Below are 27,794 nucleotides of genomic sequence, written 5' to 3'. Positions count from 1 at the left end.
TCTGGAGCGCATATGGAAAAAATCAAAATGTCCTATAGACAGACAGTCCTGGAGAGTCAATATCAAGCTGTACAATACAGCACTAAAAAAAGCAAGAAAGAACTTCTATGGTGACAAAATCTCCAGGTCCAACAATCAAAGCAGTACTCTGTTCAACATCTGGCGCTCCCTAACCTCCAAAAGAGACCACACCTTGCTCCCCTCCTCTCCCTTAGCCGATGTTCTAGCAAAATTCTTCAACGATAAGGTTTCTTCCTTGAGATGCTCTTTCCCTCCTTCAGTCTCTTACAACTCCCTAGTGCCCACCGATTCCACTCCCACCCTAATGGTCTCCAACCCTATCCCAGCTGACAGATCCTGGACCACCTTTGAGCGCGTATCTGAATCCCTGGTCCTCAATCTCTGCCTCAAACTGAAATCTTGTAATTGCTCCTTGGTCCCATTCCCCTCCTACCTATACGAGAACATTCCCGCTCAGGCTATTTCTTCTATCACCATTCTCATAAACTCCGCCCTTCAGTCGGGCCATTTCTCCCCAGAAATGGGTCATATCACCTTGACCCCACTACTGAAAAAATCTGACCTTGATCCTTCCATACCATCCAGCTATCGCCCAATTGCAAATATCCCTCTCCTAACCAAGATGCTAGAGTCCATCATTTCTTCCCAACTCTCATCATACTTAGAGAGATTCTCTATTCTTTTACCCTATCAATATGGCTTTCGTCCTAACTTCAGCACCGAATCCCTACTGTCTTCCCTGATTTCAAGGGTTCAACAACTTCACTCTCGAAACAAGTTCGCCGTCCTCCTACAATTTGACCTTTCCGCTGCTTTTGACGTTGTTCACCATGATATTCTTGTTTACCAACTCTCTGAGATAGGTATCGACTCCACAGTCCTAGGTTGGTTCTCTAAATTCCTCCGCTCTCGTTCTTACATTGTTAACATGAATGGCACCTCATTCTCCCCCTGGAAACCGAATTGTGGAGTCCCGCAAGGCTCTCCACTATCCCCTATCCTTTTCAACATCTATATGTCCTCCCTAAAACTCCTCCACCTATCCCCCCTTGAAACAATTTACACTTATGCAGACGACATCCTCGTCCTCCTCAAGACCAATTCGAACCTCACCGACCTGTCTAAGAACATATCCTCTTGTATAATGAACCTACAATCCTGGGCCCACACTGTGCAAATGAAATTGAATGAGTCCAAAACAAGACTTCTTTGGCTCGGTCCAAAACTAGATCACCTACCCACCTCCTTCCCACTACCCTCTGGCTCCTCTCTGCAGCTTGAGTTCTCGAGCAAGGTCTTGGGCATCATCATTGATTCCACATTGTCCTTCAAAGACCACCTCCAATCCTTGGTAAAAAAAATGCTTTTTCAGTCTTCACATGCTGAGGAAAGTTAGATCCTGCTTCCATCAAAAACATTTTACCCTCCTTGTCCAATCCATCATTCTCTCCAGATTGGACTATTGCAACTCTATCTACTTAAGCCTAACTAAGAAAAACCTCCACAGACTCCAACGGATTCAGAATGCCGCAGCCAAGCTCATCTTCGCTAAAAGTAAATTTGACTATGTCTCCCCGCTCCTGGCCAAGCTCCACTGGCTTCCGATAATCGCCAGGGTCCACTATAAATGCGCCTGTTTAACTTTCAAAATCCTATATGTTATCCTCCCTCCCTTTATCCCTCTTTCTTGGAATTCCTCAAACCCTAATACCACCAGATCCTCCCAGAAATTAAAACTATCCTTCCCCTCGCTAAAAGGCATTTCCCACACAGGAAAGCTAGGGACCTCCCTCCACTTCAAAATCACTGAGCTCTGGAACAACCTTACCTCCCCTCTTCGGAACTTGAGCTATCTCCAAGTTTTCCGCAAACATCTGAAAACCTGGCTTTTCTCAAAAAAATGTAATTCTCCCTCCAACTTAGGAATCAAGGAAACTCTTATATCTTGCCATCCCAAGTCCTGTAAATTTTCTTCCCACTTCTACCTCTAACCCTCTGTAGTTCCTTCCTATTTCTCCTACTGTAAACCGCGTCGAGCTCTACGAACGTGGAGATGATGCGGTATACAAACCTAAGGATTAGATTAGATTATGTGCACAAGCTTCACTGCCTCCGATGGTTACCTTACATTCTGGAACTTTGCCCATCTCATTGCTGTAACCTCAAGCAAGCGCTTTCCTGCGTCTGTACGCAATTGTCCTCTCCACTCCACCTCACAGTTGCATAGAGATGCAGGAAAGTGCTTGCGTGAGGTTACAGCAGTGAGGCAGGCAACGTTCCAGAACAATGGTAACATACCGAGGGCCTCAAATAGTACCTGGCAGGCCGCATGTGACCCCCGGGCTGCAAGTTTGAGACCACTGGTCTATAAGCATAGTAAGATGTCCAAGTGATTTAACATCCAGGCAAATTTATTTTTTTACTGATAGGGAGAAAAAGACCTCAGAGACTTTTCAGGCAGCAACACTGCTAAGCATTAGTTGAAGCAACAGGTCATGGGTCAAAAAATTCCCTTTGAACCTCTGTCCTTTCCCTCTCAGCTGGATCCTATGGTACGACCTGTCCTGTTCTCACCCACTTACCACTTCCCCGCAGCTGAAATTTAAAATATTTGGGCAGCCAACAGTTCAACAAAGCCAGCCTCCTGCCAAAGGTCTGCCCTGGAAGTGTTCTTTCTGCAGCATTTCCTCTTCCCGTGTAGGCAGGATGCTGTAGAAAGGACACATCCAGGTCAGGCCAATGGTGGGAGGCTGACTTCGTTGCATCGTCGGTTATCCGAAGATTTTAAATTTCAGCTGTGGTAAGTGGGGAGTCAGGACTCAAAGAGGTTCCTGGAGAGGGTTTCACTACAGTGTAATGTCAGGCGCATAGTCACTGCAGGCCAGATTCAGCCCGCGGGCCTTGTGTTTGACACATGTGTTATAGACTAGGGTGTTTTCTTGGTTTATGAGGTTCTTTTGTGCCAGTGATAAGATTGAATATACACAAATGGGGGCAAATAGACTCAAGATGATCTTTTCAACCTGAGTGATTAGAAGAATGTCCTCACTAATAATAGAAAAATCACTCAATAGATCTCAGCTTCACCAATTTTCAAATGAGTATACAGCTCTTGGTAACTTTTGTGCTCAGAATCAAGGAGACAATAACGGGGGCAAACTCCAACATCTCACCACTCAATCATCGCATCTTAAAGCACCAGTAATGGACAGTATTAAAGTTCAAATTATTGACTTAAGGTGCCACTACAGCAACACTACTATTCTTTGTTATACGTTAACTTATCTTGTAGTTTGTGAGTATCAGGTTCCGATGTGACACGATTCGTATCTGCTTCAGGGAACTGACAGTATTGCAAAAAGGTTATGATAATGAGCGGTGCAGACTCTGAAGATTAAAAATTAAACAAATTAGATACTTTAATCATACTAAACTTAAATTAAAACTCACTACTACATATAATCAGAACTCCTATAGACTATGTGGAATAGCACTCACCACATTTAAAGCACTCTTTACTTGCTGGTCACTCACACTTATTACATCTTCTTCCCTTCGTGTCAACAGTTGCAAGAACGCTATGGAGAAATTTTATTTATTTTTTTATTTTTTTAAAATCTTTATTCATTTTCAAATATTTCAACAAGTGTATAATAGTCAAACAGAAAATCTTTAATCACTTGACAATCTTACTTAAATTCCTTCAAACATATAAATATAAAAGAATCCCTACCCACCCACCCATATTAATAATAAACAATTATCAATTATTATCTTTCACATTCCCCCCCCCATATTTAATCTAATACTAAGGTGTTTAAGATGTCTGATCATTAGAATAATTAATCAATGGTCCCCAAATCTTTTTAAACTTGTGATAATTTCCCTGTTGCATGACCAGTACTCTCTCCATTTTATAAATATGACATACTGAATTCCACCAAAAAGTATAATTCAGTTTAGTGTAATCTTTCCAGAAATTTTAAAAGATCAAGCGTGTCACAATGTGATCACGCACGCTAAGTGGAGTGCATGATGAGGTCACAGTTCCCGGCTGAAACTACGTTTTCATTCATCAATAGTTCAAAAACAAGAGAATAGAAGAACTCCCCTATACTGGTCAAGGCCCCCCAAAAAGTGAGTGGGCCTTTTTGCAGTAACCCCCTTAATGTATATATATGTTTTATATTTTACATTTCACTTTTTTTGTTTGTGATTACTAGATACTCTGTAGGCTCTCTTCACTGCCTGGCTTGGTAACAATTGAAATATAGCTGTGGCATTGTTTTATATATGTACCAACAAAAATCAAAGTTGAATTGTTATAAATTATTATGCAGTGCTCAGCCTGCCACACAAAGTGCTCAACTTAAAGTGAACAATATTAAGTAAATGGACTCCCGTTAAGTATTAAATTGTTTTATATGCTGTATACCAAAAATCAAGAAACCCTGAAGGAAAACTGTTTTTAGTTTTTATAAATAATGCTACTGTGAAATATGAAAGGTAAACTCCACACATTTCATTTGGTTTTCTGTTTTATTAGACAGAAATAACCTCTGCATGGGTTGAAGGTGTTTCTGAAGAGGGTCACATCTACTACTACAATACAGAAACCAGAGGTAAGCTAACTTCTGCTGCTGTCTGGAAGGTGTAACTAGCATTTCATATGAGTACTTCAGGTTTATTAAAAATTTGATATATCGTCTTATCAAATATCAAAGTGGTTTTACAGAATATTATTTTTAAAAAATATTAAAAAACAATTATCAGTACAACAACAAAATACCAACAGACAGACAATGACTCACTGGTACAAAAGGTAAAAGGGAAGAATTACAAGATTAAGATAATAAAGATCGGGAAAGAAAAAAACAAAGGGGAGGGGGAAGCAGGTACATCAGCCAAAGGTGCTTGGCTAAAGAAAGCATAAAAACTTCCTTAATGCGTTTTTAAAAGGACGATCATATGCGTCTTTAAAAAGAAATGCTTTTAAATTAGCTTTGAATTTATCAAGGGACGTAAACTCTCTTAAATGGCTAGGGGCCACATTCCAGAGTATAGGAGCCAAAACTGAAAAAATACTGGTTCTCATAGTGTTAATGTATCTTAATGAGGGGATGGTCAGCAGATTTTGATTCAAAAAATGTAGGGAACAATGAGTGGTTTGAGGGATCAGTAGCTTGTTAATAAATTCTGGTTGGTCAGTGATTTTGAAACATGGTTCTTGGGTATTGCTTATATTAGATGCTTGAAACAGCTTTAGTTCTCAACTGAGAATCAGCTGACTTGTGTGCTATAAAGCTTTACAGATAAGCTGTTTCAAAATATCGCTAAATCTTAGCAGCCAAAAACCCCCTAATAGTTCTCTCAATGTAACATAGTAAACAGCCTACAACAGAACCAGCTTGTCCAGTCAAAAATGAACTGCAGTGATTTCACTGCATGCAATATTAAGTCTCCAACAGGATTTCCAAATGCAAGGGGTACAGTAGTCTGGACAATAGGTTTTATCCCCATTCTCACAGAAGGCATCAAGCAATTTCCTCAGCTCTGCCTCCTTGTGTGTAGTGCTCTTCTCCCTCAGTTTCTCCTTTCGCAAGTGGGTTGTGAAGATGTTTTTTCTTCTGCTTTTCATACTATTTGTTGTTTTTGGGTATTTTTATCCGATTCTTTGATGCCCAAAAGATCCCCAGTATTCCTGGGGGTCTCTGCCTGGGATGAGATACAGAATCTGAGAGGGCAACTGTCCTTTTAGGGAACCTACCTAATCAGCCTGCATTAATATCGTGGACAAGCTGGAGTTTGGCCCTCTGTTGGCTCACCCCTGTTTCACTAGAATACAGGATGACTTGCCCTCGCATCAGTCCTGAGGGATTTGCAGGTCATAGCTGTGACACACACACACACATACCACACTGGGGTTGTGGGTTTTAGTCTCTTAGAGACTGTTTAAAAGGCAGCCTGAAGTGACCAGCTCCTGAAGACTCTGTATGCTTGTCTAGTAGCTGATCAGACAGACACCATCTCACATTGTGAGTACAGTCTATTACTGTCATGGGGGGAAGGGGGTGTTGAAATTTGCAGTTTCTAGGACTTCATTTAGAGCAGTGGTTCCCAAACCTGTCCTGGGGGACCCCCAGCCAGTCAGGTTTTCAAGATATCCCTAATGAATATGCATGAGAGAGATTTGCATATAATGGAAGTGACAGGTATGCAAATCTCTCTCATGCATATTCATTAGGGATATCTTGAAAACCTGACTGGCTGGGGGTCCCCCAGGATAGGTTTGGGAACCACTGATTTAGAGTCTCCCACCTTGACACCCCTCTATTTTGAATTTTTTTAGTATAGGTGTAACTACCACGGGCCATTTTGAATTTCCTGATTTTATTTTAAAAGCCTCTATCTGCTTCAAAACCACCTTGATTTTGGTTGTAATCACTTATTATAGACTCCTCAGGCCTGTTGACATCGATATCATGCCACATTTGTGATGGATGGTTGAGGAGCATTGGTGCACCATGTGCCACAGGGCACATGAGGAGGGGGTGGGAGCGCTGGGTTTAGCCCCCTATAGTTTCTCCAAAGGGTTGGAGTCATAATCAACTTGGTTGTTGGGTCAGAAATCTCTTCTAGAGCTTCCTGAGGGTAGCATCAACAAAATGCAAGCATGCAGATGCCTCTGAGCCCAGAATGAGATGGGATGCACCCCTGCAGAGATCTTAAAGAGATTCAGTGCAGGGATTTGACTTTGATTTTGTGAGTTTAATGTTTGACGCATATCTAAATTTTAAAGGAGCAACAGCGTCTCCAAGTTTCACTGGTGTCTGCTCAGGGGGGTTTGCCTGTGCAAGGCTCAGTTCTACTACAGAGGGTTTGTCTGCTCAGGGGGTTTTGCCTGTGCGAGGCTCAGTTCTACTACAGAGGGTTTGTCTGCTCAGGGGGTTTTGCCTGTGCGAGGCTCAGTTCTACTACAGAGGGTTTGCCTGTACAAGGCTCAGTTCCACTGCAGAGGGTTTGCCTGTGTGAGGCTCGGTTCCACTGCAGAGGGTTGATCTACAGGAGCCGGAGGGGGAGCGGGGGATTTGGGTGCGATGCCTTTTGCCCTTCCAAAATGACTGCACCAGCTGGGATGAGTCCAGGTCACAGGCAGACATCCATAGACAGGAATGAAGTAAAAGACTGCTTACTTTACCTCACTGGGGATCCGTCGTGAAGGAGAAAAAAAAAAAGCCACAAGATTACATTGTATATTCCAAAGCAAATAACTTCTTATTCAAGTAATAAGTATTATAGCAGCATTTGGCAAATCAAAAATAAATCAGTTTGGACATATACAATGGAGAGAAAAAAAACCTCATTCAAACGGTGCCAGCATATTTCTGTAAGTATGGCGCAGCTTCTGTAAAGAAACTCTCCCAATGCATGGGGGTTTTATACAGAAAGTGTCTTTGTCTTAGACCAGGGGAGTCAAAGTCCCTCCTCGAGGGCCGCAATCCAGTCGGGTTTTCAGGATTTCCCCAATGAATATGCATGAGATCTATTTGCATGCGCTGCTTTCATGGTATGCTAATAGATCTCATGCATATTCATTGGGGAAATCCTGAAATCCCGACTGGATTGCGGCCCTCGAGGAGGGACTTTGACACCCCTGTCTTAGACCATTCCCCTGGCTGTGAATATGTATCACCCTATTGGAGCAGACAAGCTCCCTATCTAACCTTTTCCTAATTCACGCCTCCATTCTTCCCTGGGGGGCCCTGGACAGGCATAGCTTCTGGAACATTCTTCTTCTTGACGTTTCCATTCTTCACATGGGTACATCAGTATCAGTGCATTAGCCTGGCATAATTTATCAGTTCTTAGGTTCCCGAATGGAGTGTCCTGCTGACTTGCGTTTGCTTTCAGCACTGTCAAATAGCTCATTGTCTTTCCAGCACTGGTTGGTGTCCTTGAGAAACTTCACAGCAAGAAATCTACACACTCATATGCCATATATTAGCATCTCAGCATCTGAATTCAAACTAGTTTGTACAAGCCCGTGACTTCAGCAACTCCAGCAAAATGCAGGAATAGGTTTCACAACCTGTAAAAGTCTCTCATAGACTCCAGTCATCTATCTCTGTCCCCTCTTGGTGGCTCGAAGAACTGCAGGTTGAGGGCCTCCACACAAAGGGTGGCAAAGAGAAGAAGAAAAGCGTGGAGAAGGGGCTAACAGCCCAAAGACTATCTACACTGAATTGAGGTACACTTCAGAGCCAGAGGAGGTAGGCACATAAGGGGCAGAGCGCACAAATGACATACAGTAGAATTTAAAAAAAAACCAGGGTAAATGCAGATTCACAGTACATAACAGGCATGCATATAACTCGGAACTTTTTCATCATACACAGCATGAAAATTGGGATGGCACAGTCTCAGCAGCATTACATAGCATCTTAAAGAAAAAGTGAATAAAGTTTAAAAAAAAAAATCACAAGTACAGCCATCAATACATGGGTCATTGCTTTTTTTTTTTTTAATTCTTTATTCATTTTCAAATTGAACAGCAAGTGCACAAAAGAATATACTATACAAGTTATTTCACAATAGCACATTAATCTCTACCACATAATATTCTAGTAATATAATAACCCCCCCATCCACCCATCCTTTCTCACATGGGTCATTGCTAATTAAAGAGCAGCAGTGAGATTTATTAATAATATGAGAACCAGACCATAGGAAGCTATGAAAGCAATAAATACATACAGGACATATTTGACATGTGTTTCTTTCAGGTTGTAGTACAAGAGGCAAGCAATAAAAATAAAGCATTAAAAGAAACTAATGACTTGGCAGTAAATAATAAAAACAAAAGCACTGGCAAACTTGAAGAGGTCCATAATGTATCCTAGGCATCACAGGATAAAGACTATAATGGGGTAACTTAAAAAAAAAAATACAGGATAAAATAATGAGTCCTTCACAGAAATAATGTCCTGAGCCAAAACTGAAGAAAATATAAAGTCGGGCAATGGGCATAAACAAAACGTGGGAGAGAAAGTGTCCAAGAAATTAAAAGTTCATGATGCAGTCTCTTTAAACTGGTAAGGTGCATACTCGGAATGAAAGATGTCTGCACATACAGGGAGGGACATACCAGCTTGAAAGGAGTCCAGGTATCATCATCCAGCGGCTGAAGCCCAGTGAGGTGATTCAAAGAAGAGAAAGAGAGCATGTTGCATGTACTGAGTGTGGCAACAAGTGACAATAATAATTCATTTACTTGGTATAGGTACGGCAAGAGAGAGACAATATTCAGGTACACAATGTTCATAAGAGGACATGGTGATATGTTTTTGTGTGTTGCACACATCTAGTAAGGCATTCAAGAGAGACCATAAGTATATACTTGGTGTAGTGCACAAAAAAAAAAAATTGTCAGAAATATGTGAATTTATCATATCCAGTGAGCACCATGGAATAAACACTGTATGAAACCCTTTTTCTTAATAATATAACCCCTAAGTAAGTAGCGCTCAGGCGATGAAAACAAGAACTAAAAAGATATTGTGCAATTTAGATAGGGAAAAAAAATGGGGATAAAAAAAACTCCAAAAATGGCCAATGTTATGTTTTCCGGGGTACCCCCCAAACCAAACAGACAACACAGAGATTACATGACACAAACAAACAGAGAGCTCCAGTAGGCCTTAAACTTTTTCATCCGTCAAGGATTCAGGGCTGAACTTAAATCTGCAAATAAACACACAGTTATACAAAAGGAAAAAGAAAAACATCATAGCACTAGACATATTTGTGTGCACACATTAGCAAAGTAAATTTCCATATAACACATGGCAACAATAATCAGAAAAGGCATAATAAAATGGTCTTGAGGCTAAATATCAGCTTGAACTTCTGAAAGAGAAAACAAAGAATTTAGTCAATTGGTTCCATTGCTCTGCCTATTTCATTCATAGGGCATGTCTTCAGTCCCAGGCTCACACAGGCATAAGTCATAAGTCACACAGTCATAAGAGATAATGCAATCAGGGACACAACTTGCTAGGCTGTGCTTCAATCTACAGAAATAAGCAGATCTTACTAGTTAAAACAAGATACAGTGTACAGGGTTAGGTACAGAGGTATTATGAAGTATTGCAGTATCAATGCTAAGAGGAAAAAGAAACATTTTAAATCTTAAAGTGCAAGGTCATTTCAAGGTTACTTGAAGCATAACTTTGTCTTCCTTTTTATTTCATTTCGGTTCAGCAAAACATTCTTTGTGCCAAACTGGTACAAGATAGTTATGTATGTGTTCCAACAGACTGCTAAGAAAAAGAAGAAACATTTAAAATCAACATCGTAAGGAAGCACATACTCATTGTAAAGAAAAAAGAAAAGTGATAGGGGAAACACCACTTGCCAGACACTGGTGGTAAATTAGCTTCCGATAATCTGCATCTCCCAGATCTATAAAAGAGACTTTTACAGTGTTCTGTAAAACAAACAAAAAAAAAAAGTGAAACACTACAACAATGCTAATACAGATCTACTAGTCTCAATAGATTAAACTATTAAATTATACTTTCCACTAGAACATATGAATTAGTGTCAATTCATATTTGCTTTATACGGTTCCTACCCCAAAGAGCTTACCTAAACAAAAGTAATTTAGAACTTGGCTCACACCTGCCTATTCCAACTAAAATATCCCTTATAATAAGGACATAAAACATTCACATTCTTTCAAACACGTGACACATACCCTGTTTATCAATGTACGCTATCCTGTCTGCAACTTTCGGCAACTATCATGCATCCTTGCTTCACCAAATTCACATCAGCCACAAAGCAAACCTGAATCTGCAACCTTCCATGTTTCCAACCCAAATTATTTCCCTTCTCCCCTGGTAATTTCTTATCACCAATTTCTCTTTCTCAGTATCTTGTCTTGTTTCCCCAGTTCTTTCTTTTACCAAGTTTCCAAGTTTATTAAAATTTTTTGATTAAATGCCAAATACTAAGCCTTTGACAACAATAAAAATAAGAGTGAAGACAAATTAAAACATCAAAGATTAAAAATTACAAAAACGTAGACAAACACAGAATTAAACATAAGAAACAAGAAGGAGAGAAGGAAGAACTACAAGGAGTAAAGGAAAGACCATAGATGGAATAAAAACAATAGGACAAAGAGAGACAATGGAAAAATAAGATAATTTTTTTATATATATTCTTTAACTATCATTTTATAGATACATTAACAAGATTCACTCTTGAAACAGAAATATGGATTAAAAAAAAACAAAACATTCAGGAAACTTTCATAAATGAATATAACAATCCTCCTGAAACTACAACAAATCAAGAGAGAAAAAAGGAAAAAGAAAACAAGAGAATTTTAATAGCTGAATGCATCTGTAAATAGGAATTTTTTGGTTTGTTTAAAGCTCCTTTGAATTTATCTAAATGTCACTAAACCATAAGATTAGAATTAATCCAGTCCAAGCATGACTGTGTAAAGCCTGTAACCAGTTCACAACTAATTAACATACCTTATTTTATTTATTTATTTATTTAAGGCAAAATACATTGCAGTCCCTAAAACCATAAACTAAGAACAATGTGCTTGGCTCCTATTCCTCTCCAAACTTCAAAAATGTGCATACTGCTGTAACTTTTGGCAATAATTCTATTCTTTTTTTTTTTTTTATATTCAGGCAATAGTGTTTGTCTTTCCTGTCACAACAAAATCTAATCTAAATAAAAATATACATTACGGTGCACAGTATTTCTTATAACCAACGCAGCAAGGTCTACCAGCTTAAACTGATGCTAGCAAAAAGTCAAACACACAGCTACATAAAAGAATTCTAATGTCTCCTAAAGCCAAAAGATATCCCAAAACAAGCTGCAACTAAACACAGTGAAAACCAAGCACCTCTGGATACACAGCAGCAATAAACCATAATCCCAGGGCACAGCGGGTTGAACAAGGACTCTCCAAAAATGGTAGTACGTGCAGCCAGAGCTCGGAGGCAGGACATTCCAAAAAATAGTGAGTGAGGGTACCTGAAGAGCAGTGACATTTAGTGCAGGCCTTCCCCTGCACTCTGGAGATATAAGCGCGGTGCAAGATTTTAAACTGTATCTCCCTAAAATCCGTGGAGCCCCCCAGAGCATGGACAGGGGCAAAAAGATCAAGAAAGGTCTTCTGATCGTAGGTGATAGCAAGGTCTGATTGCCACTGGGAGGCCAATCGATCGATAGAGCCCATGGTCGAAGCGTTCTTCAAAATGTGGCCAACTTGTTCAGTGTGGGAGTCACCTGAAAAAATTGTGTATCTAGGGGACCACAGAGCCAAGCATCCCCCCATCTATGACCAAGGGACTTGTAGTAATGACAGACTTGAAGGTAGGCCCAGAAATGGGTTCTGAGCAGGTGGGCAAATGTAAGAAACTGGCCACCCCCACAGTAAGAAGATCCTGAAGGGATCTGCACTCTCTCTGCTCCCACATCCGAAACCAGGGGTGTCCCACACCCGGGGGAAAGGCAACATTACTATGCAGCGGTAACAAGGGAGAAGCCGCCGGAGTCCTCCCCTGATGCCTGTGCCACGCACGACGCAAGGGTTGTAAAAAAGCAAATTTAGGCCCCTGCCCAGGACCACCATCATCGGCGCATGAAGAAGGGACAGAATGGAGTGAGGGGAGCACCAAGACTCCATCCATCCCTGAGGAATGTATTTATAACAACCCGACCAGCCTTCATGAATAAAATGGAACAAAGCTGCCACATTGTAAAGGCGAAGATCAGGAAGATTCAAGCCGCCCCGGGATTTATCCAAGGTCAAACTAATTTGGGCTCGCTTATGGCGCCAAATGAAAGAGAAAAGTAGAGAACGACACGACACAGTCACGCATCTCTATCTGTGACCCAAAGGGGAACCGTCTGCAGCGGGTACAAGAGCTTGGGTAAGAGTACCAACTTAGGTCAAAGCCATGACCCCAAGCGGAAGGTCCCTCCATTTATCACACAAGCTCTTAATCGTGTCCAGATGACGCCGTACATTATATTGGTACAGAAGCATAAGATTGGGGCTTAAATAAACACCAAGGTATCGCATTGATCCCCAAACTGGTGGTATCTCCAGGCTAGCATGCCAGGCCTCCAACTGAGTGGATCGCAGCGGGAGAAGTTCAGATTTATCACAGTTGACTCGGAGGCCAGAAACATCCCCAAACGAGTGAATAATAGCCAGAGCCCGCCCCAAGTCTTGCCGAGAACGGTCAAGATAGAGAAGAATATCATCAGCAAATAAATTGATGCGACTCTCCTGATCCCCAATGCAGATACCTCGGATATCATGGTCCAAGCGGATTTTAGCCGCTAAGGGTTCCATGTCTAACACAAAAAGCAATGGAGGCAGCCCTGGCACGTTCCCCTGCCCAAGTCAAAAGGATCCGTAAACTACCCATTCACCAAGAGGCGGGCCTGTGGCCGGATATATAAGCTGCAAAGCCAATCATGAATAGTGCCCTCCACACCAAATCGCCGCAAGACCCAGAATAGATGCTGCCAAGAAATGCTTTTTCCATATCTAGGCCAATAATAGCCGATTCACTCTCCACTCCTATCACTGTCATTCTGATGGAAAATTATAACACTGATGATTTTTTTAAAAAATTGTAATTGGCTTTCCAAATGCTATATTTGCTTCAATTCTTTAAATGGTACTGTCCACAGGTTTTCATTGAGTTTGGCAGAGATTTGCATTGTATATAGAGTTTTAATTATTGAATTTAAAAAAAATAATGCTGAGGTTGGTGGTAAATGGTGCTTTTCATTCTTGGTTAATATTAACGACACAGTATCTAAATCCCAGAGCACCAATGAAACTACTACTACTACTACTACTTCTTATTTTTATAGTGCTACTAGATGTATGCAGCACTGTACACAAACATGAAAGAGACATTTCATGATTGATAGTCTATTTAAGACAGACAAACAGGACAAATGGGGGATCTATATATTACTACAGTATATGCAATCTGCTGTTCTGTTACTCTTCTTAGTTTGTACATCAGGGCCTACCTTTTTGAGGCTACTTTTAACCACTTATTCATCTGTTCAAGGCTAAATGTAACCTCCTATTTAATAGAATCCAGGTGGGAAAAGCCAGAAGATCCCATTCCCCGCAGTGATGATTCCACTTCTGACAGGAGCAGTGAGGGTGATACTGTTCCGGGTGAAAACATAGTAGCAGCAGCAGATGAAAAGGAACCTAAATCAAAAGAGCCAGATGAAAAAAAGGAGAGAGATGAACTGACCACAGAAACACAAAAACCTAAAATAAATTTCAGGGTAAGTTCTCATTTCCAGCCTTTACCTAGTCGAAAGATTATCAAGTTACTGAAATGCAGTAATTTTTAGAACCGACCTCCCCCCCCCCCCCCCCTTATTTTTTTTTTTTTTTATTAAGATTAGATTTTGGTCTCGTCACTGAACCATAAAACTAGCAATAATGTTCTTTTCACAGGTTAGGGCATATGACAACAATGTTCCAGATATTTGAAGAATTGATAATTGCTACTTTCCAGGAACTGGGCATCAAAGATGAATGCTACACTGTGGCAGATTGTATAGACATTAGCCATAATACATTTCTGTACAATCCCTATAGATCCTAATAATCTCAATAACTATTATATCTCTACTATTATAGCTAAATTATTGGAAAAGGCAGGTATGATGCAAATGCAAGGTTTGTAGGTAATGATGTGTAGAAATATAATTAGTTCAGTTTCATCCCAAACATGGAATTACTGAATATGCCTTTCAGCACTATAAAAATGATAAGTAGTAGTAGGAACTGAAACATTAAAATCTGTAATTGTTTCTAATAGAGCTAGTTTTGATAGAAGACTATTATTTTATGGCTGCTCTTGATATAACTAGTGATTTTGATATCAGATTGATATCCTTAGAAATTACAGGCAGTTCTACCGTGGTTTTTTCCTCTTCATCCCATGAGGATGAAAAGATGTTCTGACATCCTAAAATTGTTGGTCATCTCTAGGTAATGACATCTCAAATTTTGTCCTCCTTTATTCCTGTGGCCTGGAATGCCAGCAGTCAGACCTCCTGATTCATGGGATACCACCTTCAGCAGAAAAAAGGAACCATATGCAGAGACACCCTCACCGCCATAATTCTGAGTAATGGTTCTCTGCACGATGGGGCCTGGAGCACCAAAAGTCTTCTAGCTGAAATGCTGGCTACCAGAAAGACCATCTTTACCATGAGATCCATCAGCATGGCCTCCTATAATTGCTCATACAGGGTCTTACTCGGGGCACTCAACATGAGGTTAAGGTTCCATGACAGACAAGCTACACACACTGGTGGATGCAACCGCACTGCACCTTTCAAGATCCTGGAAATGTCTTGTAAGAGGCCAATGAACTTGTCTCCAAATGAGCTTGAAAACAGGAAAGACTGGCTACCTGAATCTTTAAAGAACTGACCGCCAGGTCCTTTTCTAGGCCTTCTTGAAGGAAAGATAGGATCGTGACAATTGGAGCCCTAACTGGCTCTCTTGCTCTCAGTACCAGAGTTGAAATGATTTCCAAGCCTTCATGTAAGTTGCTATGGACTCTGGCTTCTTGGAGCAAAGGAGAGTAGCTATGACCACCTCCAAGTATCCTTTTTGTACTAGGGCTGTGCGCTCAAGAGCCATGCCATAAGCTCAAAGCATTTCAGATTCTTTAAGGTGATTCTTGCACGAGTAGTGTCAGATGTAGAGGAGGTCTCAGACTGATCTCTTTGCAGCTGAACGAGATACACGTACCATGGTCAACATGGCCAATCTGGAGCTATGAGGATCACCAGCCTTCGATATGTCACTATTCTTTGAATGACTTGGCCTTTCATTGGCCAATGAGTGAACACATACAAGAGATCTCTGGTAGGCCAAGGTTATACTACAGCATCAATACCGGCACTTCCTGCTTGCACCTTCGACTGAAATATCGCATAGTCTTGTGATTGCAGGTTGATGTCAGGTCGAACATCAGATGTCCCCAGCACTGAACAATCTTGTCGAATGCTATTTGAGACAGGGACCGCTCTCTTCCGGGTCCAGTGTCTGTCAACTGAGAAAATCGGACTGAACGTTGTTCACTCCTGCTCTATGTGTAGTAGTGCTGCTCAATTCGGGAACAAAAAATTTGATTCAATTCAGCCTATTGAATTTGTTTTTCGATTCTCCTGCCCAATTGGGTGTGTGTGTTTTTTGGTTTTTATTTTTTTTTATTTTTTCAAACATCCTGGTGGGTTTATTTTACAGCCTCTTCACCCCTTTTGCCTTCTAATCACACTGGCGCTGTGGTGTAAACAAAATAAAGTTGTTATTATTATTACTGTGGCATTGTACGAGACGACTCTGACAGTTTTCCCTTCCAGGGTCTCTAATTTTTTTTTTTTTTTTTTATTTTTTTTTTTTTGAATTCTTTATTTATTGGATTATTCATTACAATATCTTTGTAACAAACATACATGAATGAACACAAAAAAAATACAAAATGTAAATTCCCAAACGGGAATTAAACATAATATATGAGGAAACTAATTCAACCGTATCCTAGTCCACATTAAAGCTGATCGCCAGTACAAATAAAACATCAAAGCAAATCTTTCTGTCTACCATCTAGGAACAGGCAAATGGCTCTTCCGCCTGTGCTTTCGACAGACATATCTCTCTCTTGGCTTCTTTCAGTTTCACCCTGTAGTCCTTTTTGCACTCCTCTTCTTGGTTTTTTTTTATATTTCACAAACGCCAACTCTTTCGCCTTTATTTTCTCCGCTACTAGTTTGGAGAACCATATCGGCTTCCTTTTTCTCTTGTTTTATTGATTTTCTTCACATAAAGGTCCATAGCCATTTTTATCGCTCCTTTCAGCTTAGACCACTGTCTTTCCACTTCTCTTATGTCCTCCCATCCTAACAGCTCTTTCTTCAGGTACTCTCCCACTGCATTAAAGTCTGTACGTTTGAAATCTAGTCTTTAAGTATCGTGCAGCCGAGCTCCACTTTAGCCATTATATCAAACCAAACCGTTTGATGATCGCTACTTCCCAGGAAAGCACCCACTCGAACATTAGAGATACTCTCTCCATTTGTGAGGACCAGATCCAATATCGCTTTTTCCCTCGTGGGTTCCGTCATCGTTTGTCTGAGCAGAGCCTCTTGAAAAGCATCCACAATCTCCCTACTTCTTTCCGATTCTGCAGACGGAACATTCCAGTCCGCATCCGGCAGGTTGAAATCTCCCAACAGCAGAACCTCCTCTTTCCTTCTAAACTTTTGGATATCCACAATCAGATCCTTATCAATTTGAATCGGAGGTCTGTAGACTACACACACGTAGATAGAAGTTCCATCTTCTCTTTTCAGAGCGATCTATATCGCTTCTTCCTTTCCCCAGGTCCCTTGCATTTTGGTCACTTGGATATTGATCTTTACATAGAGAGCTACTCTTCCACCTTTTTGACCATCTCTGTCCTTCCTAAAAAGATTATATCCCGGTATGTTTGCATCCATCCATGTGATTCACTGAACCATGTCTCTATGATAGCGACAATATCTAGATCTGCCTCTAACATTAGGGCTTGCAGATCATGAACTTTGTTACTTAGACTGCGAGCATTTGTGGTCATCGCTTTACAGCTATTTTTCAGTGGTAATCTCCTTTTTCTTATAGATTTTTGTTTCGTTTCACTTTCTGTTGCAATACTAAGAAATGAGTTGCTGATATTGTTTATGTTGCAATCTTTACTACTATCACACGTTGCTATATGTAGAGGCAATCCCGTGGACAGCATCCCCTGCCTTAATCACCATTGCAAACTTCAGGCTTCCACTATCTACTCCAAAGGCATCTGAAGAAAAGTTTATCTGCGGTGAAGAGTGACCAGTGGGACAATAATGTGTTTTGGAGAGGTTGGAGATGAGCTTTCGCCTACAGTACAACCTCTCGTCACCATAGACCCCAGTAACTATAGATAATGCCACACCATTAGGGCTGGTATCGTTAAAATCTGCCTCCTCAGTTTTTGTTTGTGAGCCTCCAGAAGAAAGACAGGGCCCTCTATCATTTTGTATACAATCCCCAAGTACTCCAGGGATTGTGAGGGATCCAGATGACTCTTTTGGAAATGGATGATCCAACCCAGTTCCTGCAAAAAGTGGACTACTCGTGTTACTGCCCTGTGGCCCTCTGCCTGGGACAGAGCCTTTTAAAGCAATTATCTAGGTACAGATGAACCTGAATCCTGCTCTGCACCAATGTGCTGCTGTTATACAGTTACCTTGGTAAATGTATGTCCAAATGGGAGCATTGAGAACTGAAAATGTTTTTCTTTTGCACATGGAATCTGAGAAACATTTTGTGAGTTGGAAAAATGGGAATATATAAGTAAACTTCTGTCAGATCCTGACAGGCTAAATATGCCTTGGAGAACCAAGGCAATAACTGATCTTACTGTCTCCATATGGAACTTGGGCACTTTTAAGGCTGCATTGATCAACCACCAATCAGCTGGAAGAGAAGACCTCAGGAGAGGATGGATGGAAATATCCACAACTGAAGGGAATAATAAAGGTCTGGGGTTACTTATATTGGAGCAAACAGAGATCTGGTGGCCTGAGACCATCGAGTCGACAGGCCATTGCGTAATTCTGAGGGGGAGATATGCTAATGGAGTGACGTGAGCTGTTGAGGTAATGTGGCCAAGGAGATGTAGCATCTGACATGCCATTATGTGCAGTAAGGAGGAGATTATTTTGGCACAGGTGAAGAAAATTGTCAGTTCTCTGCTAAGGTAGAAAAGCTCGACCTTTGAGTCGTGTCTAAGAGAAGTCCATAAACTCCAAGGTCTGGGTTGGTTGCAGGTGTGATTTTTGATAGTTTACTGCAAATCCTAGGAATGTCAGAAGACAAATTGTTGATTTGATGGCATGCTGAGCTAGTAGTGATGATGAAGCCTTGATCAACCAGTCGTCCAGATAAGTAAAGACTTGAAACCCTTATGGGCCAAAGGGCTGCAGTTGCCACCAAAAGGCATTTCATGAAAACTCTTTGTGCCCTGCTAATGCTAGGCTGAATGGTAGGACCTTGTACTGGAAGTGATGAGATCCAATTGAAAAGCGAAAATATTTATTGTTAACAGGTAGAATGAACATGTGAGTATAAGTTCCTTTGAGGTCTAGAGAGCAAAACCAATCATCCTCCTCCAATAGGGGGGGGGGCAGTAGGGTTCCCAGAGAGACCATGTGAAACTTCTCCTTCATCAAGTATTTATTGAGGGCATGGAGGTCTAGAATTGGGCAGAGACCTCCAGTCGTTTTTGGTATCAGGAAATACTTGGAGTAGAACCTTTGGCCCCTCTACTGCAGGGGAACTGGTTCTGTTGCATTTACCTGGAGAAGGGCCAAGAGTTCTTGGTGAAGGAAGGCCTTCTGAAGGGAGTTGAAAGGAGACTCTTTCTTGGTGGGTGGTTTGGAGGTTTTCTTAGTAAAGCGCAGGGCATATCCCTGAGCCAACAAATGTTGAAGATAGAAAGTGAGGTGAATTGGAAAACTCCACAGTCCAAAAGATTGCCTCACTTGTTAGGGTAAATCACTTAATAGGTGAAAAGCTCAATTTAAAGATTACTTCTTCTTAATGAATCAATCCAGAACAGCTGATCAGTCATTTTTACTTGTCCTTTATTGTAATAAACTTGCTTGCCCCAACAATAGATGCCCGATGGGACCCGTTTCGCCTAAACAGGCTTTTTCAAGGGTTCCAACTGGGAGCACTGAATAATATAAATACAAAAACATTTTTAATTACACAATTACCCTCAAACTGCATCTTAGCTCATAAATTACTCCACATCATCCATATTAAAAAATACAAATTGAAAATTAACACTGTTACATAATTTAATAACCTTTTCAATAATACAATTTGACTAATACACAAATTAAAAATCATGACAATTGTTAACATATATTCAATAACCCTCTCAATGAAAAAATTTTACTGATGTTCATCATACACATATCAATAAACTATCTCTCCATTACAAAGTTCAATTAAACCTCATATGTGAATACATTCAATTGGATATTACTTATTGTTTAATTGAATTTAGTAGGAAATCAAACTCATAAATAGATTGTACTGGGGAGCCCTTATTTAAAAATATAAATTACTATAATCACTTTATAAATATTATATCAAATAAAATCACTCCATCCAAACTAAAACTAAGCAGTAATGAATCACGGAACAGCTCTATCCGCCCTTAACAGTGAATGTAAGAACCGGTAATTAAAAAATGGACTTCATTTTAACTTAGTAAATAGTCAATACACATATTAAATAAAGAAGCACGTGCTATTTCAAACAAACATTTACTTAAAACCACCTCACAAATATCAGTCACACTACTTATTCAAAGTACCAACCTGATTTCTGGCATCCTCTCTTTTACGGGTCAGGAGCAGCTCTAAATTAAAGCACTGACCCCAAACCATATTTATAGTAGACAACGCATGTGCATTCAGCGGGTCAAAACGTGACCTTAACGTGCTTACTAAAGCATAATTAAACCAAACGTAATGACGTTCCTTGTCAAGACGCTGATGCTAAATACCGATTTTAAACAACTCTAAACAATGACGCATGCGTATTATGAACATTACTCGTAGTCAGTGTGCTCACACTGAACATTAATTAAATCAACAGCGTGTAAAGATTATAAACTTCATCTAAAGTGAACAGCGTAAGAGCAATAAAAAGGGGCAAAACATGACCCTAACACAATATCAAAGCCTAATTCAAACAAACATAGAGACGCTCCATATCAAAGCATCCACGCTGGACCCCAAAGTAATCCACAGCACATGCGCAGCAAACCGTTCGAACAAAAAATATCCAATTGAATGCACTAGCGCATCCTGTACATGCTCAACTCATCCACACAAACACACTTAATTCCTTAACATACACTCTAACCAAAAATTCATCCTAAAAGAGCCCAAAACATCCATAATATCAAAGATATCCCTGAGCCCCCACCTGGTGCACACACAGGTCTGATGATGCAAGAGTCTAGCATTGTTGAAAATAAATCTGCCGTCAATGAGAGGATTTGGAGGGAGATTCAAGGAAACGTTGGCTTTTCTCTTTAGAAAGGAGTCAAAAGGATGAAAAGGCACTGAACACACCAGTTGTGCAGATCAGAGCCTGAGATGGTCCTATTATATTTCTATGGTTTGGGTCTGAGCACTTTATATTTATTAATTTATTTATTGAATATTATTAGAGCTGTGAGTAGTGAATTTAATTAACCTATTATAATCGAGAACATTTTTTGAAGACGCTCAGTACTGATTTGGAGGGCAAAACAGCTAATACAAAGTCAAAGGATTCAATGGCCCAGGAAGCTCAAGTTTCTACTTGAGCTTCCTGAAAAGTATTGATGCTCCTGGGAAGAAAAAAGGACTCATAGTGGCCTAAAGACACAAAAATGAAAAGTTGTAAAAAAAATGAACAAAACTCAGTTGGAACGAAGGAACTTAACTAAAATAAAAAATAAAACTGAAAGAGATTGAGAAGAATTGAAAAACTTTAACTCGCTAAGGAGAACATTGAAGATGCAGCTTCTCTGCTCCATGAAAAATGAAAAACTTCAGGTCCCACAAGTCGACATTGAACAGGAAGGCACTGGCATACACACGGTACAGGCACTGTCTCAGAAATTTAAAGTGACAGTGCATTTGGTTTGTGTCCATACCAAGTTCCATGGATGACGTCTTCCTCATGTGAAAATATTATATCTGCTTGTCTTCGGAGAAAGGTTGAGAATTTCTATTCTAAATCATCTGAAAAAAAATTTTTTCTCATGCTTGACTTCAAATGTTTGAAGACTTGATTGTATCATATTCCCATACCATCTCCTCTCTGCTGGGTCATATGTGCTAAGAATCTCATCACTTATTTCATTTGGCTTTTGGTACAGACCTAGGACCATTTTGGTAGCCCTTTTCTGGCCTGTCTAAGAAAGTAAAATTACTTTGTTTCTTCCTCTGATTATAGCAGCTAAGTGGAGTCGCACAACTTCCTCTCCATCTTCTCTTTTTGGTTGATGTTTTTTTCCCTTTCCAAATACCTCAAAGTAGATTACAGCAATAATACAAAATGCATAGACAAACATTACAGATTTAAAATAATTCCAAAGTAGGTAATCAGCAGGTCGCCAAATTCTTTGGGGGGGTGTTAATCTTGTATACAAAGCAAATTGCAAAACAGGACTTGTCCTTCATCATACAACAGATTTGAATGAAAAATCCCTCTTTCCCCTGTGCCTCTCAAACTGTAAATGCCTTGCAAGTGAATCATTTGATCATCCTGTCTAAGAATGGTCCACTATGACTATATCATAACTTGGGTATTCAGCAAATTGACTTGACAGTTAGGCACCTCATACCTTGTGGAATTTATCATAGTTGGAAGAATCCAGGTAATAGTTACTAAGTGATCCCCATCTCATGGCCATGTGTTGTCAATTGATATACATAGTTCAATTTCTCAGTACTTTTTACTTATTGAAGGTAAGGTTGACTGCTTCCATCCCGAAGCCACAGTCAAACTGCTAGCTGTGAATATGCAGGAATCCAGTTTGAATGTCTGGTTATCAAAGACTCTTCTTGCCCTAACATTTAACAGCTTCTTGGACAGAAAACTTGTCAGTTTCTTACATTTCAGATAGAGCTATTCTCTTAACTGACAAGAAAAACTTTCTTGAGCTAATAAATTCCAGCACAGATGAAGGCTCCTTAGCTTTTGGATAAATTGTGTCTACCTTTGTGGTTAAACTAAGTGAAAGATGTTCTAGTATTGCATGCATACCTTTATGTGCATACTGAAAAACTGTGTGGCTAGTAGTTCTCCGATGCACACCTGCATACTTTCTAACTGTGGACTACTATCGCAGAACTAGACTTGTTCATTTTTACTTAAATCTTGTGCTTTAGAATCATGTATTAATAGTGATGGCGATAATTGTATTATGCAGGATATAAGTGGGGAACCATAATCATATATGTATGTGACTCCCCTTGCCTGGGAACCTGAAAAGACTCTAATATGTATATATAAAAAGATGGAGCTGAATGATGTAAATGCTTAAGAGATTTTTGACACAGCATAGTATAGACACAGTATGCAGAGTACATTACTTTTCTGATACCAGTGAAACAAAGAGAGAATGTCTGGAACACAAGATGCTGAAGTCATAACATAACTTATAAATAACAGAAAACTGTGCCCTGAAACAGACTTCAAGTCACATTGACTCGGTAACATTTTTCACACTGGGATGTTGTGTGATTCAGTAGCATGTGATAACAGAATCATTATTGTTGCTAGGGAAACCATGTGGCTTAAAACTAACCAATAGAACATTGCCAGAGTATGCAAGTTGTCATTGGATTGTAATGAAGCAATTGGTACATCTTCCAATTAAATTACAACTACATATGTTTAATAATGAATTAATGTCATAATCCAAATAAAATGGCCAGTCACTTGTTTTTGAGGGAGACTTTTGGTTGTCATCCTACCTGTTTAGTAGGATACCAAAACACTCCCAAGGCCTTGAAAGTTTAAACTACAATTTTGTGTCTGGTAGTTTTTTTCCTTGGTCTCCTCTAGAGATAAAGATAAGAACTGAGGGGCTATGTAGCATATTCATGTAGTTTAGACCGAACAATACCATGTTTCCCTGAAAATAAGACCTACCCCAAAAATAAACCATAGCATGATTTTCGGGGTAGCTCTTAATATAAGCCCTATCCCCAAATAAGCCCTAGTTAGATCACCCCCCAAATGCCCCTGACGCTCCCAAACTCATCCCTGGATTCGCCGGCAACAGTGCTTCCCTGCCCTCCCACAGCACAGCCGAACTGCGCTGACCCACCCACCCACCCTCTCATCCACACCCCTGCACAGCATCTTTCCATCTCTCCCTCCCATCCAAACCCTGCCAACCCTCCCACCACAAGACTGACATACCTCCTTCCAAACAGCAGCATCGGCAGCACTCTAAACAGGCTGCTTCGCGGTCTTCTCCTGCTGGATCCTTTCTTCTGCCGCATCACTAATGATGTCATGAGCGATGTGGCATAGGGAAGGCCCCGGCAGGAGAAGGCCATGAAGCAGCCTGTTTAGAGTGCTGCCAATGCTGCTGTTTAGAGGGGAGGTATGTTGGTCTTGCGGTGGGAGGGTCAGCAGGGTTCTGCTATACGAGGGGGATGGATGGATAGAAAGATGCTGTGCAAGGGTTCTGTACCGGGGGGAGAGGATAGAAATATGCTGCAGAAGGGAAGGCAAAAGGGAATGGGTGAGAGGGGAGGAAAGATGCTGCACATGTGGGGGGGAGGGGAGAAAGGAAAGAGGAGGAATTGGGGTGAGGAGAGGAAGGGAGAGATGATCATTGTACATGAGAAAAATAAGACATCCCCCCAAAACAAGCCCTAGTGTGTTTTTTGGACCCAAAATTAATATGACACTGTCTTATTTTCGGAGAAACGTGGTAGTAGACTACACTATACAATTCTGTTACGCATCTCTTTCCCAGCTAGTGTCCCCCTGTTTCTTAAAAAAGAACTCTAATATGGTTACAATTTTTATTCATTCTTATTAGTTTTTATGTTTGTTTTTATTGTCATGTATTGAAAATTCTTGCATTATACAGAAGATCCGATTCTGTTGCATTCCTCCTCTCCCACATTTGCAGGACCAGATATGGAAGCAAAAAAAAAACAAAACGTTTTAAAACGAAATCGGAAGAAGGGGACTCTGTCAGGTGAAAGAGATGCCATAGTTAGGAAAATGACAATAAAAGACTGAAGGAAAATAGGGTATTTTATGATGATCTTTATTGAGAAAAGTAGGACTAAAGCATATAGGATAGAATGTATTAAGCATTTCTTGTTATTTAAAAGTCTTTATTTAAATAATACAAAACATACAACTTACAAAACCATGTCAAATAAAAAATAACTATCATTTAACAAATAGCATTAGGACTTAAAAATGTGCAATCTGCATTAATACAAATAATAAAAGCAATATGAAATGCATACTCTAATACTGAGAAAGTGTTTCATGTTTTTGTTACTTATTTTACTTGTTAATCTGAAAGAATATTTTGGCAGAAGCAGTACATTAAAGGATTGTGACACATGGCTTTAAGGCATTTGTACATGAGGGAATGCATGACTTCGACAAAATATTTTTTTTTGCCTTCATATTATAGAAGAGTAATAACACAGAGAAGGCAACAGACATTGGTGAAGAAAGCCATCCCAAATCCAAGGAAGATGACATTGATACAATTAATCAGGAGCAGTCCAAGGCTATCTCAAAAGAACATAAAAAACCAAACCCTTATGGAAACTGGGAAGAAATTAAAGAAGAGGAAAACCCTTAGTAAGTATTACTCTATAAGTCTTTTCATTTTGTTTATGAAGTTATAATGAGCAATCTATATTCTTTTTATAAGCAACCTTTGTTTTGGTGTCGTTTTCAAGACTGTTTTAACTGTATAGCTGGGGTCCTCGCCACCAATCAGAGGCATCCCCTCAAATAGTTGCAGGACCCTCTACACCTTCTTCAACCCACGAGAGGCTCCTTATACTGAGTGATTCAAGCACTGGGATTAGGGTTCTGCAACTAGGAACAGCAAAGGCTGAGGAGACTGTTGTCCAGAGGATTTAATTACCTAAATGCCCATGTGATATATTCCTCAGGTAACCCATTATTAGAGAATGATATGGGGACAGGTACGAATTGGGACAGAGCCTGGAGGCAGGGACAAACTTTGTCCCCATGTCATTCTCTTAAAAACTTGACACATCTTAGACAAGTGGCATATGAACTCAATGATTTAAAAAAAAAAAAAAACAACTGCAGAAGCTGCTTTTGGATTTCAATTAATTACTGTTAAATGGCATCATTTGTGTCTTGTCTGTCATCTGCAAAGTCCTTACATCTTGTGCTCAGCTGCTCAAGCATTTTACTGTTACTGCAACAGATTCATCCATCATTGCTGGCATCAAGGAATATTTCTAACATTTAATAGACACTTATTTTTATGTTCATCCACTACATACAAGATTCTGTTTTACACCCATGTCTGACAATCCAGTTACCTTCCCAGATGATATAAAAACATAGGCAACTGAATCTTTGGGAAGGTTGTACCAAAACCAGACAGAAATGGAAGGCTTTATTTGTGATTTATATACAGTTGTGCAGAATATTTTTTTTTTTATAATTTTTTTATAATATTTTATAATTTTTAATAAAAAGATTTAAATATAAAATCACAAATGTTAGAGGCTCGTGCTAATGAGGACAGTCCATAGGGATGGGGACAGAATTTGCAGGAATGGGGAAGGGATGGAGACAGAGCCTACAGGGTGGGGGACGGCAATGGGGACAAACTTTGTCCCTGTGTTATTCTCTACCTACTACAGCCCCTTGGTAATATTAGCATTTGCCACTGTATACGTGGAGGGGCAAAATAAAAAAAAACATCTAAGTTCCCTTTTGGCCTAAGTCCTTAAACGTTCAACCCAGAAGCAGGGAAAGTGTCCATAACCAAAACATACGTCCATGTTTTGATTATGGCCTTCCTCTGCCTAAACGCCCAATCTCCACTATGTCTAAAAGTACCCCCACAGCATGTCTACACTTTTTAACCATAATGAAAAAAAAACACAAAACGTCCAACAGAAGGGCTTTTAGGCGAAGGAGGAGCCAGTCCTTAGCCTAAAAGCTGGATTCTGTAACCGGTGTCTGTCAAAAACAACACCGGTTACAGAATCCTCCCCCCCCCAAACAACGATCCAGGCAGGAGGGTGCCCAAGCCCTCCTGCCATGTCAAACCGCGACCCCCCCCCCCCCTCCCGACGATATCGGGGCAAGAGGGAGTCCAAGCCCTCTTGCCCCGTTGAAGCCGCGACCCCCTCCCCCCCGATAACATTGGGGCAAGAGGGAGCCCAAGCCCTCTTGCCCTGCAGCAGCCGCGACCCCCCCTTCTCCCCTGATAACATCGGGGCAAGAGGGAGCCCAAGCCCTCTTGCCCCAAGCACCCTCGGCACCCCCGACTCGTTCGGGCCAGGAGGGAGCCCAAGCCCTCCTGGCCCAGGCGACCCCCCCTACCCCCACCCCCACTACAGTACGGGCAGGAGGGATCCCAGGCCCTCCTGCCCTCGACGCACCCCCATCCCCACCAACGTCCGCCCCCCCAAGAACCCCCGATCGGCCCCCCCCCCAGCCGACCCGCGACCCCCCCCGCCGACCCCATGACCCCCCACTTCCCCCTTCCCCGTACCTATTTTAGGTTGGCCGGACAGACGGGTGCCAAACCCGTCCGTCCGGCATGCAGCTCAACGAAGAATGGGGCTGGATTGGCCCAGGGGCACCAAAGCCCCACCTCCTGGTGGGGCCTAAGGTGCCTGGACCAATCAGAGTAGGCCCAGGAGCTTTAGGCCCCTCCTGTGGGTGGGGCCTTAGGCACATGGCCCGGGTGGGCCCATGTGCCTAAGGCCATGCCCACAGGAGGGGCCTAAGGCTCCTGGGCCTATTCTGATTGGCCCAGGCGCCTTAGGCCCCACCAGGAGGCGGGGCTTTGGTGCCGGCACCCATCTGTCCGGCCAAC

At 40.9% G+C, this 27,794-nt stretch overlaps 1 protein-coding gene across 5 annotated transcripts in view; it reads left to right on the top strand.

Annotated features, from left to right (window-relative positions):
- The window catches only part of WBP4 (WW domain binding protein 4), a 93,390-nt gene that overhangs the window by 42,013 nt on the left and 23,583 nt on the right, over positions 1–27,794 (top strand). For 4 of the 5 annotated variants that reach the window (XM_033950629.1, XM_033950631.1, XM_033950630.1 and 1 more), the window contains 3 exons: positions 4,568–4,643; positions 14,177–14,379; positions 25,386–25,558. In XM_033950629.1, the coding sequence (XP_033806520.1) occupies positions 4,568–4,643; positions 14,177–14,379; positions 25,386–25,558 (452 nt within the window). The remainder of the gene's footprint in view (positions 1–4,567; positions 4,644–14,176; positions 14,380–25,385; positions 25,559–27,794) is intronic. The other variant, XM_033950632.1, reaches the window with a different exon arrangement.

This window comes from Geotrypetes seraphini, chromosome 6 (assembly GCF_902459505.1).
Source record: "Geotrypetes seraphini chromosome 6, aGeoSer1.1, whole genome shotgun sequence".
Classification (NCBI taxonomy): domain Eukaryota; kingdom Metazoa; phylum Chordata; class Amphibia; order Gymnophiona; family Dermophiidae; genus Geotrypetes; species Geotrypetes seraphini.
The sequence above is the reverse complement of the archived record's forward strand: the minus strand, read 5'-3'. Positions and strand labels throughout refer to the sequence as shown.